Raw genomic sequence first — 12,469 nt, forward strand, 5'->3', positions numbered from 1 at the left:
AATGCATTGATCGGTGAGAAAATGTAAAATGTTTTCAATATAAACTGCAGGTTTGTAGTTATTCTTCATGAAAGGCTGTTATTGTCTCCACTGTTTCCTAACTTGCAATAAGGTCCTGTCTTTTCCAAATAACTACATTTCATGCTGAATGACCTCAACTGTAATGGACTCTCAGCTCGTCCTCAGAAAACTTTTGTTATCCGTGTGCCAAGAGGGCTTTGCTGCCCTTCCTCTGATGTATTTTTTTTTGTTTGGTTTGATTTTTTGTGCTCCACAAATCTCATACAGCTCCTACTGCTCTCTGAACTCTTAAGTCACCTCACCTCTCAGTTATAAGTGCAGAAGCTAAATAGTGATGCACAGGCAGCACTCACTGTGACCCTCATTATCATGATTGCAGATCATTATTTGTGCATGTTGAGTAATTTGCATTGCTCTTAAGCTTACATAGGCCGCAGTGCAAAATAAATTGCAAGGCAATTTGGATTTTTCCATCTGCAATTCTTTGCACTATGCCTATCCTTACATCAGCTCCTAAATGTACTAAACCTGTGACAGAGCCCAGGCCTCAGTAGCAACTGCTTTAACCTGTTGACAACCCAGCTGTTCTGCAAAGAGGGTTATTCACAGTTTCCATCTGCTTTGAAATCTGTCCTTTTCTTTTCCATTTCTTTGTGTTTTCTGTAGTCATAACAGTCCATGCAATAAAAGCAACAAAACATGCATTGGAAATCAGTATAAGTGGTAAAACCTGTTCTTATATATGTTCTTCAGTGGTCATGATTTTAGTGCAGGTATGACAGGTTAACTATATCTGTGGTCATACTGCATTCCTCATCACAGAACTGTACAGTGTTAGGAATCCTTTGCTGACTCAAAGCTGGCTCACAGAGCCTGCTCAATCTACAGCCACGAATTAATGTCAGAATGATAAGTATGGAATTATACAATGGCTGTGATGATCATCTACTTGTGTCTAAAACTGTTGTTTTAGAATCAAAGGGGGTTGGAATGACAGCAAAGGAAATTAAAAGGTGGGAGGGGGAGGCCAGGTTTTCTCTTTCCTAGAACCAAAAATGCGACTGATTTCTCGTAATTCAGGAAACTATGCACATTCTTAGTGAGTTCCAAGCCACCCTAAGCACTGAAATGCATCTGACTGCTTGAGTTGCAGTCTACCAGTTGTAGTCTGCATTAGTGGGAGCAGCAGCTTTTTATTTATCTCTCTCTGCTGGAAACACATTCTCTGTAGGGAATTTTTGCAGGACAGTGTGGTTTACTAACTTGTTAAAGGGGTGTTTTTTATAAACATCACATTTCGAAGTAAGAATTCTGGTATCGCTAAATAAAAGTTTATATGTCTGTAACCTCCCCCCACTGCTCCTGCTCCCACTATTACTGTACCTGTCTATCTCAACTGTCCTGCTATGACTGTCTCTCACATCCTTGTTATTCTGTCCCCTCACTCCTGTCCTCTGTCCTCTCTCCGCCACTGCTCCCCTAACCCCTCTAACCTCATCCCTCTGCCTCTCCCCCCCTACTTTCTATCCTCCCACACTCTCCCTGGTGCCCCCTGGAACTGTCACTCTTCTGCTAAAAAAGCTGATTTAATCTCTGCCTTTTCCTCCCACCTCTCTCTCGATTTCCTTGCTCTCACTGAAATCTGGCTGTCTCCTGATAACACTGTAACTCCTGCTGCCATGTCCTCTCTCTCTCCACGTCCTGTCCCATACTCCGTGTCTCACTGGATGGGGAGGTGGGACTGGTCTTCTCCTCTTTCCCTTCTTAGTCTTTTCTGTCCCCTGGCATCTATTCACTCTGTTAACACCTTTGAATTTCACGCAGTCCAACTAACCTCTCCCTGTCAACTCCTGCAATTATACTGTACCATCCCCCTGGACCTCTCACTCACATTCTCGATGAACTCAATGATCTCCTCTCCTCCCTCCCCTCTCTGTCTACCCTAGTTGTCCTGTTAGGTGATTTCACTATCCATCTCTCCAACCCCACCCACTCTGCTGGATTCCTTCCTCTCCTTCACTCCTTCACCTTCTCTCTCTCTCCATCCCCTCCTACCCACAAAGCTAGCTGTCAGCTGGACTTCACCTTCTCCAGGGCCTGCTGTCCCTCCACCCTCTCTGTCACCCCACTGGACCTCTCTGATCACTATTTCACCTATTTTTCTCTGTCTTTTCCCATCCCTACTCCACATACCCCCACTGTCGCCTCCCACCGTAACCTTTGCTCTCTCTTCCCCTCTGTCCTTGCCTCCACCACTCTCTCACCTCCATCCTATTGACTACTACTCCTTACTCTCAATAGACTCTGCTTCCTCCTTCCTCTTCTCTTCCCTCCACTCTCTTTGTCCCCTCACCACCCAACCTGCCAGGCCCTCCCCTCCCCAACCCTGGCTCTCCTCTGTGCTCCATTCAGCAAGAACCAAACTGTGATCTGCTGAAAAGAAATGGAAGAGAACCAAACTCTCTGCTGCCCTAGACCTCTACTGCTCCCTCCTCTCCTCCTTCTCCTCTACTCTCCTTTGCTAAACACTCCTATTTGCAATCTATTATCCAATCCTCCACCCCTGGAAACCATTCTCTCCCGTCTCCTTCCTCCTCAACCCTCTCCCCCTCTCCTCTATCTCCTCTGATGACTTTGCCTCTTTTTTCTCCTTTAAAATCTGATATCCTCAAACTCTTTAATACCTCTCCCCCCACCCCCTCCCGCTCCAACCCCAACACTCTCTGTCTCCCGTACTACGTCACCCTCCTTCTCTTCCTTCTTTCCCCTGACCTCAACTCCCTCCTCCAGGGCCACAAACCCACCACATGCTCCCTGGATTCCCTCCCCATTCACCGCTTTCAAGCTGCTGGTCCTGCTCTACTCCTCTTCATCTCCTCTTTCTGGCCTCTTTCCCCCTGCCTTCAAACAATCTTCTATCACCCCCCTCCTCAAAAAACTTACCCTCGACCCCACCTCCCCCCAGAACTACCATCCTGTCTCCCTTACCCTTTCTCTCTAAAACCCTCGAGCGGGCAATACACCGTCAGCTCCGCTGAAACTGCTGTTCTGTCTGTCACTATCTTGCTAAACTTTGCCCATGCTGCCTCTTTCTATTATCCTATCCTCTCTCGCTGACCTGGGAATCTCCGGCACTGCTCTGTCCTGGTTCTCCTCCTACCTCTCTGACCGCACCTACCAGGTTACCTGGCATAGCTCAACCTCCACATCTCACCCTCTCTCAATATGGGTACCCCAAGGATCAGTCTTGGGTCCTCTCCTGTTCTCTCTCTCCACCCACTTCCTGGGCCCCATATGGGCTTCCTATGGTTTCTCATACCATTTTCATGCTGATCTTCCTCTGACCACACCATCCCCTCCTGTGTCTCTACCTGTCTGTCTGCTATCTCCACTGCTGTGCTCACTCCACTGGCTCCCGATCACCACTCACATCCAGTTCAAGACTCTTGTACTCACCTACCAATGCCTTGACCAGACTGCATCCAGCTAACTCCAGACCCTCATCTCTCTCTACACCCCCACCTGACCTCTCTGCTTTGCCTGCACTAGAAGACTGGCTGTACCTCAGCTACACTCCCCTGCCTCCAGAGCCCGCTCCTTCTCCACCCTCGCCCTGCAGTGGTGGAACGACCTTCCTACAGATGTCAAGACTGCCCAGTTCCTGACCACCTTCTGGTGCTTCCTCAAGACAAACGTCTTCAAACAACACCTGTAAAACTCAACTCTTCCCTTCTGGACTATATAGCACTCTGCCTTTAATGCACTTTAACTTGCACTTATCTGCTCCCTATTTTACTGTATTTAATCCTGCACTTAGCCCAATCTGCAGTATTTTATATTTCCCCTGCACTCGTGTCTAACCCTAATGTAAGTGTCAACATTGTTATCTGCTCTTGAACTGCCCCGATATCAAATCGTACTGTGTTTGGTATTTGCTCTTATTAGGACTGAAGTCATTGTATTTTGTACCTTGCTCTTAATTGTACTGTAATTCTTGATATGCATTTTTTGTATACAACTGTAAGTCACCCTGGGTAAGAGCATCTGCTAAGAAATTAATAATAATAATAATAATAATAATAATAATAATAATAATAATAATAATAATAATAATAATAATATATGTTTGCTTTTTTAAATGTGTCTGTTTGGTCTATAAAACATAGTCTGGCTTCTATTTTGGAGGATTTATTATCACTGGACCAAGATAACCCCTTGTGGAAATAACAAATATTAATTCTCTGCTCTGTTATGAGGCATTTACAATCTGATTATAAGTATTATTTTTAATTAAAAAATGACAAATGTTTAAATGGAAAAAAAATTGAAAATTAAAAAATTAATCCATGCCATTCTGCATGTTTCACAACCAAGCTTATTATGATGTGAATAGTACTCATCTTTTTTGGAACCACAGTTAGTGATTCTCCTCCTCTATCTGTCTGACTGTGCTGTAAACAGAGGTGTGACCCCTGCTGGCTCACAGCAACAGCAGCACACAGGGTTACAAGCAAGCAAGCAAGCACAGGGTTTTTTTTCAACACCAGCAAAAGCAACTCGCATGCTGCGGTTATTGAAGGAAGGAAGGCAAAAGGGTGCATAAAGCAGAACAGATACACACTGAAAGCCAGCAATCTGATTCTTGAAAAGTCTGTGCCAGAGAGAGCAGCAGTAGCAGCAGCAGCTGTGTGTGTGTCTCCTTGCCTCTGTGAAGAGCAGTACCTGAGTAAGTACTCCAGAGCTTTTGCATGCTGCTTCGTAATTAACCCCTCCCTCCTTCTCAGTTTTGTGGAGATTACGCCAACCTCTCAAGTATATCATAGCAGTCTGCAGAACTTGAGCAATGACCTATAGGGAAATGATAAACAAGGCTGGAAAATGAGATGCCCTGATTACAGTACCACTGCTTGCTGTTACAAGCTTTCAAGGTTAGGAGTCAACCTTGGGATAAAGCTGTGAAAAAACAACTGCAGTAAATATTGACAGAAAGGGCACTGCTTTTAAAAAACATGCACTGGAAGGTTTCTTTTCACTCTGAGAAGGAAAGGTGTTTTGTGGGGCTGCACTTTTATTCTGTACTCAACAGTCTCTCTCTCTCTTTCTCTCTCTGTTAGGTTTCAAATTCACTTTTTAAGCGATATAGTTCTGTAAAGGAAACATTCTGAAATGGTCTTTCTGAAAGTTTCCTAAACAGGAAAGCCACTTCATTTTAACACGTTAAGAGCGTTGATGTGCCAATGCTGTGCTCTTTACTAGTTAACAATGTGAATGGCCTGGACACTTGCTTTTTGATGTCAGTTGTGGAACAAAAATGTTTTTAACTTTTTAAGGTTTTTTAAGGTTTGTGATATTTGTGTTAGCGCCCATAACTTGTGCAACAAGGCTAACTGCATTTAAAAAAAAACAAAAAAACACATTTCAGTTAATGGAATGTGACATCCTGTGAACATAATGGGTAGTTTGATTTTTGTGAGCTGCACAAAAAATACATTCACCTTTTTCAAATTAGAACTGCAGTTTTTACATAGTAATTATGTAAATTGATGACTCGGAAGTTATTAACTCATTTAACATGATTGCAAGTGTAATTAAAGCTGAGATGCACATTAATGTATCATTCCTTCATGATTAATTGCTATTTGGTTTCAGCAAGGATAGCTTAACATAATAGAAATGTAATACTCATGACTGTGATGTATGTTAATTGTTAGCATGTTTCAATTGTAATGAGTAGAATTAAATAGAAATAAAAGAAACATCATTAAGTACTATTCAGTTAAAGATAGCTAACAGTTATAGCCTTTCCCAATTCCAATGTCATTGCATTCAGTACCATAGTTACATAGTCGTACTGTACATCAGAAAATATGTGTACATCATTGGCGCTGTTTTTATGGTTAAGAGAATTGCATTAGAACTACTTTTATTCAAACTGCACAGAAATATGAAAAGTGAGAAATGACTTTGGGGGGGAGGGGGAGCTTGCCTCAAATGTCAAGACAACACAAAGAGCAAAGAAGATTGTAGCAACATGTGCAAATATTAATCATTCGGAGAGCCGGTGTGCATCTTAATTATAACTTTAAAAAAAAAAAAAATCTATTTGATTTAGTTATTAATTCAAGGAATAAAAAAATAAATAAAGCTAACATGGGAGTATTTGTGGAAGGTACGTGCTTGTATACGAAGCTGTCTGATGAAAGAATAACTTATCCAGGCTCTCTTGTGAAATGGCACTTGGAGAGAGTAAATTATTCATGGGAGCAGCAGCAGCCCTTGTTGGTTGTTCACATGCTCGTTTGTACTTACATGCATACATGTTTATGATAAAACACTGGAGCAGTCATTGCTATTACAAGACTTCAAATTTAGGAGTTAGCAGTTTGAAAAGCGATCAATTTTAGTGAAGCACAGCTGTCAAGCTTATTTTGGATTCTTTAATTATCCTGTTACTGATTATTATCCAGTTACTGATAATACAAGACCAGACTCCAAATAAGATCATGCAGTATTTTTATTTGTCTCTGTTTTTAAGATGCCTGGACTATACTACTTTAAACCCCAACATGATGTTTATGGTATGACATTATCCCTTCGCTTACATTGTTAAAAACAAATTCTCTGGCAACTGCAGTTTTTTCAAATGTATTTTTTAAATGATTCCCAGTAGTAAGACGTATTAAAGAGGCAGTATACAGACATATGGGCAATTGTTTGTTCTTTCAGCCGTTCTCAATGTAGTATCAAAAGGGTTCATGGCAGGACCTGAAACCACAGCAGACTTCCAACAGGGACTAAGGTGCATTAGTCATTTTTGCATCATTTAGTCTATGAAGCTTAAGTTTTACTGCGTTTTTCTCTTCCCCATCGTTACATCTTTTGGGATCCATAGATGGTATATATATATATATATATATATATGCGTTATATATATATATATTATATATAATATATATCTTATATATATATATATAACATGGGCTGTTTTCGGTTTATATAAAAAAAAGATCCGGGTAGGTTGATCCATTTTAGGAAAGCCCATCCCTATCTAATGACTGTCTTTTCTTTCTGGTCTGCAGAGAAGCTTCCTGGGCTGCGCAACATTTTCAGTAGGTGACCTGGTAAAGTCCAAGGATCAGCAGTTAACCCTTAGCCTCAGGTAAGCCTCTGAGCCTTTTCTTTTCTCTACATAAACCCTGTATGGCATTTATTGGAAGATGTATCTCACAAATAAGCCTTTTACTTTAAAAATAGCTAACAAAGCTCTTTGTCATCCTGCTGTATTAACAATTGCATCAAGGTGCCAATTATTTTAACTAGCTTTTTTTTATTGCGGTTCAGCAATACTGTCCTTCGCTTTCTTTTCTCTTTCTGATCCTGAAAATTCCTGTCATAGCAAATATTGTAGCAGTATGTGCTGATCACATTTACAAAATATAATTATTGCCATATCAGTTTTACCAGAATTTATGATTTTGTGTTTAAGATTATGGACAGAAAGAATTAAGGATGTAGTTAGCTTTTCCCAGTTGTCTGGACTTGTTGCAGTATATACTGTATTGGTGCACTTTAGTGTAGTGGCTTTGTACTAATGCAAGTCTTTTGCTTTTTTCTGTGAAATTGAAAAACAAATGCTGTTACTGTTAAGAACATATAGCTGCTCAAGTTTCAAACATTTTAACTGTAAATAGAGTGTGTGCTGGAATACAGGGTTGACAGAGAAGGGGTTAATAACCCCTAATTATGTAATTGACTGCTAATTGGGGAATGGCCATCTAGGACCATAAGAGTATTTAAAGGGTTAAACATTGCTGTAATGACCTAGCAGGAGAAATAGTGTTAAGGAATTTGTAGCGTAGAAAGAAATAGGCCCCTGGTCACCATAGGCCTCTGAATAAACAAGATAGGCAAGCATGGTGTACCAGGTTCTCAAGGTCATTTGTTGCAAAAAGGAATAATTCTAATTAAGAATAGTAAGAAATAAGAATACATCGCAGAGGGGATTTAATTATAAAATACAGAACTTTATAAAAAGGACCTTCAAAACTTTCAACTGCATTTTTAACACCCTTTGACGACCTGTATAAAACACACAACACGACTGCTTACTAACAAAGCACAACAAAATCTGTTTGCTCAATAGCATCTGTTATAAAAAATAACAAATATTCACATAAGATCTGCACATAAGATCTGCTGTACCTTTATGTGCAGATTCCATATAATAATATCATTTAAAACCATGGGTGATTCCGGAATCAAGCCGATGGGAGATGTCAGTAGGAGACTGATAACAGCAGACGCAAACAACAGGCTTAACAAATTAAAGTTAACTTTTTACCAAAACAAAAAACAACGACGTGCACTCATAAAATACTCAATGTCTTTGAATATTCAGACTCACCCCTAGTAGTAACCTTTAGGCTTTAGGGAAACGGTAAAAAGTTCTCTTTATGAGAATTTCACTTGCCACTTGCATGTCCACCTACCCTCTCCAACCTGAGTCTCCACCCACGGATCTGCTAGGAAGTTTAGCTTGTGCTGACGGTTTGTGATTGTTTCTACATTACTTATTTATACATAAACATATTCTGTAAATATAGTAGACTCCTGTTAAGTTGAACCCTCTAGTCCAAATTGACCTTTAATCCAGACAGTGCTGTCATAACGAAATTCATGCTTAGCAGCCCTGTGTGCGTTTTATTCAAATGGTTATTCCTAAGAAAGTTTAAGTATCAAAAGCATGAAACAAAGGTTGGATAATTCATTTTTGGTGCTATGTCCAGTACTCCGAACAACACATTAATCTGAACAGGGTGTGTTCCTAACTAATTTCGATTAGTGAGAGTTCCAGGTACAGTAGCAGATTAACTTTTTTTTTTTTCTGGTCTCAGCTCAATGAGCTGCAAGTTAATGTAATTTGTTATCATATGGCCCACCCATTGAGCCACCTTGTCACTATAACAGATGCTGTATATTTATGTTGGATATGCAATATGACATCAATTGCATTGTAAAGTAGTGTTTTGGTTTCCGTTTAGTTGCAATTTAAAAACTCATTCTGTCAAACAGACCAGTATTGGAAGTGATGCATTAAATGGTTCTGTCAGATTGCTTTTAAGAACTAACAGAGGTTGTTGTGACTGTGGATGCCAAAGACACTGAGAAATAATGCTTTTTGAATTCACTCTATCTGGACTATATTATTATTTCGGAGTTTTAGGAAAATGTTAATACATTAAGAGCAGGGCCTGTTTCAAAGTAATGAACCGTGAAGTGGTAGATGTAGCAGGGGAAAACATTCTGAAATGCCCAAAACGATTTAAAAAAAATGATACATTCATAAAAAAAGAAGAGTTAGGATGAGTTACTATGAAGTAGGGATGTGTCTGAATATTGTCAGAGTATTCTAAGTAAAATTACTATGCAATACTTTGATCAAGTTTCGAATACTCGTTAATTTCCAAAACAAATGGAAAAATGCACAAACTTGGCACGGAATTTCTGAGAGAGAAGGAAGTTAAAAGTGATCAGCTACTACAATTGCCACCTCACAAAGGGAGTCTAAGGGAGTACCTGAGCAAAGAATATGGCATCTTAAAAAAAAAAAAAAGCAACGCGTGGAAGTATTTTGAAAAAAGTTAGACGAGACCAAGTGCAACATAATCTCTGCAGCACGAGTATTTCATATTGAAAATCAAAATACTCAGATGTCTAAAATGTAAGCACCCATTTGCTACTTTGCAAGAAAACACAGAATGTAACAAAAAACGAACAAGCATCTTTTACTGTCTGCAGTGGTCGGCGACGTGATGCATCTCAGACTGGGAAAAAAAAAAAAGGCAATGTTAACCCTTTGTTGTTTGAGTTTTGCTGTTATTGGTCTCCTATGGATTATTATATTATACAATCAGCAAGTAAGGGCATGGTACATCTCGTTTGTATTGTACTGTATTAAAGAATAGAGTTTATTGAGCAAACAGACTTTGTTGTGCTTTGTTAGTAAGCAGTCATGTTGTGTGTTTTATACGAGTCGTCAAAGGGTGTTAAAAATGCAGTTGAAAGTTTTGAATGTCCTTTTTATAAAGTTCTGCATTTTATAGTTATAACCCCTCGGCTGTGTATTCTTACTTCTAGTTTATTCATTAGGTGCTTTAGATGTTTCTTCACTGTTGCTGTTGATGTATTTATCTATGCATCTCTATGTGTGGTTGCTGCTGATACAGTCCAAGGATCTGTCACTGTTGAATAATTAGAGGTTGAGTATTTGGATATTCAAAACTTATTCTTGGTATATTTGAATATCTTATTATACGAAAGTCAACTTCAACTCAGCTAGCTTCATGTGGCTCTATCATTGACAACCACACAAACCGGCCATTTCAACGTGGTTGAATGCTTTTTGTTGTTATGAACCTGAACAGGTCTTAGTTTAAACTTCTTAGATGAAAACAAGTGTTGAAAACTATTGATCCCCTCCTCATAAGTTAGAGAAGTTGTGTCTGGCTTTGAGGAAGTATTGTTTTTTTTTTTTATCATGAAATAAAAGTAAATCACTCTGCACAGCCTCGGGTATGTTAAAAGGCTTCTTTTTTTTTTTCCTTTTTCTGATGAACAGCTCTTTATGACACATTCTGGATCACTTGTTTTCCTGAACAATCAAATGATACAATGTTTCCAGTCAAACTAACCCTTATATTTTACCAATTTTTTTTGGTAATTTTTTTTTACCAATAAAGACCTACATTTTTTGTCGTTCTGCTCTGCTCTTCAGAGCTGTATACTCCTGGGTGTATTTTATACAAAGAAAAGATCAATCATTTAAATTTAGGAAATTACAAGTAAATAGGCAGTTCAGATAGAACTGTTTCAAACTATGCATAGTAATCTTATTAATTAAGTTACAAGGTAATGCCACTGACTAACAATGGCTTCATGAGAGGACTAGATATGAAATGGAAGGGATACAATCTACAACAATATAAGATGGTGGTGGTTAAGGATAAAGAAAGCAAACAGAAACCATGCTTGTTAAGATTATTTACTTTTCCTTTTCTTAAAATCTATTTTAAAGAGTAGCAGGGTTCCAAAAAATATAGCGTATGGGTAAATTTCGACTGTGTAGACTGTGCTAAAAATAAAAAAAAAATAAAAGTTATTTTTTATTTTTAGAAACATTTCCCTATTCAGCAAACTCCAAATATTGGCGCACCAAATTTTGTTCATTTATATAGATTTTTCTTATTTTTTAGAAATAAACCCCCCTTGAATCTCATAACCGACACTTAATATAAAAGCCTATTAAATCTGCTGCAAAAAAAAGTATTATAAAACTGTTTTTTTTTTTTCTAAAATGCTTTTCTTTAGTCTCTATAATGTACAAAGTAATTTTAAATACAAATGTTTTATTATTATTTTTTATTTTTTATTTCAGGCTATATCATAACCGACACCCATTATAAATGTTATTACATAATTGTTTTATAAAAACAGCAATTATGTACCATAAATATTAAGCACTGTAGATGTAGAAAATGACTATAGCATTTTTTTTTTCCTATTATATTTTGCACAAATTGTTTTTTTTATATGACTGTTGGTTATGAATATGCCTGGTGTCGATTACATGGCATCTTGGTGTTGGTTATAATAATGAGGGTTTTTTTTTTTTGGTGATATGTCTTGCAAGTAAAATAACCAAGTTAAATTAAGTACAGCTTATTGTATCAGATAATAGTAAATAGGTCATTCACATAACGCAGAGAAACAGATAAGATTCTCTTTACATAGTAGTTATTTCAATGGTATTTCAGGTTTACGAGCTGCAAGCTCTTACATAAGCCATTTGCATACACAGATGTAGAGTTAAACTTATATTAAATATACTACTTTTCTGCTTCATCACTACAACGTGTATAAGAGCCTGCAGCTCATAAAATTTGAAATGGATCAAACTTCTATGGAATGGGAGTCTTATATGTTTCCCTATTTGATTACATAACCAAAGTTGGAAAGGGAAGTCTAAGAGGCTATTATATCAAATTGTTTCAGAAAAGAACTGGGAAGAGGGAAAGACATACATTTTGACCATTATCATTCTGTGCGAGATAATAAGGTTGTTTATCAATGAAAGAAAAACAAGATGAGTCATTCTGAAATGAACTTTTTTTTTTTTTTTTTAATTCTTGAAATAACAAAATGTTGCATGTAGGTTCATGCTGGTTTGTTTAATGTTATAACGAATGTTGAAGTTTTGCTGACTGAAGTTAAATTCTAAGTTGCTTAGTAGCTCAGAATTAGCCTAAAGTCTTATGTAGAAGAAGAATTAATTTATTTTAAAAAAGGGATGGAATAAAGTTTGTTCTTAAGGTGGCGAGTATTAGCTAATTAGATTGTCCAATTATGTGTTTTTAGTCTGGAAGCTGATTGACAGCAAGGATCACTCAAG

At 38.2% G+C, this 12,469-nt stretch overlaps 1 protein-coding gene across 4 annotated transcripts in view; it reads left to right on the top strand.

Moving 5' to 3' along the window:
- Nucleotides 1-12,469, top strand: part of inpp4b (inositol polyphosphate-4-phosphatase type II B) — a 214,984-nt gene that overhangs the window by 60,011 nt on the left and 142,504 nt on the right. For 3 of the 4 annotated variants that reach the window (XM_041223071.1, XM_041223078.1, XM_041223084.1), the window contains one exon: nucleotides 7,101-7,180. In XM_041223071.1, the coding sequence (XP_041079005.1) occupies nucleotides 7,101-7,180 (80 nt within the window). Of the gene's footprint in view, nucleotides 1-4,651; nucleotides 4,748-7,100; nucleotides 7,181-12,469 lie in introns of those variants that run through there. The other variant, XM_041223091.1, reaches the window with a different exon arrangement.

The sequence above is a fragment of the Polyodon spathula genome, chromosome 2 (genome assembly GCF_017654505.1).
Source record: "Polyodon spathula isolate WHYD16114869_AA chromosome 2, ASM1765450v1, whole genome shotgun sequence".
Classification (NCBI taxonomy): domain Eukaryota; kingdom Metazoa; phylum Chordata; class Actinopteri; order Acipenseriformes; family Polyodontidae; genus Polyodon; species Polyodon spathula.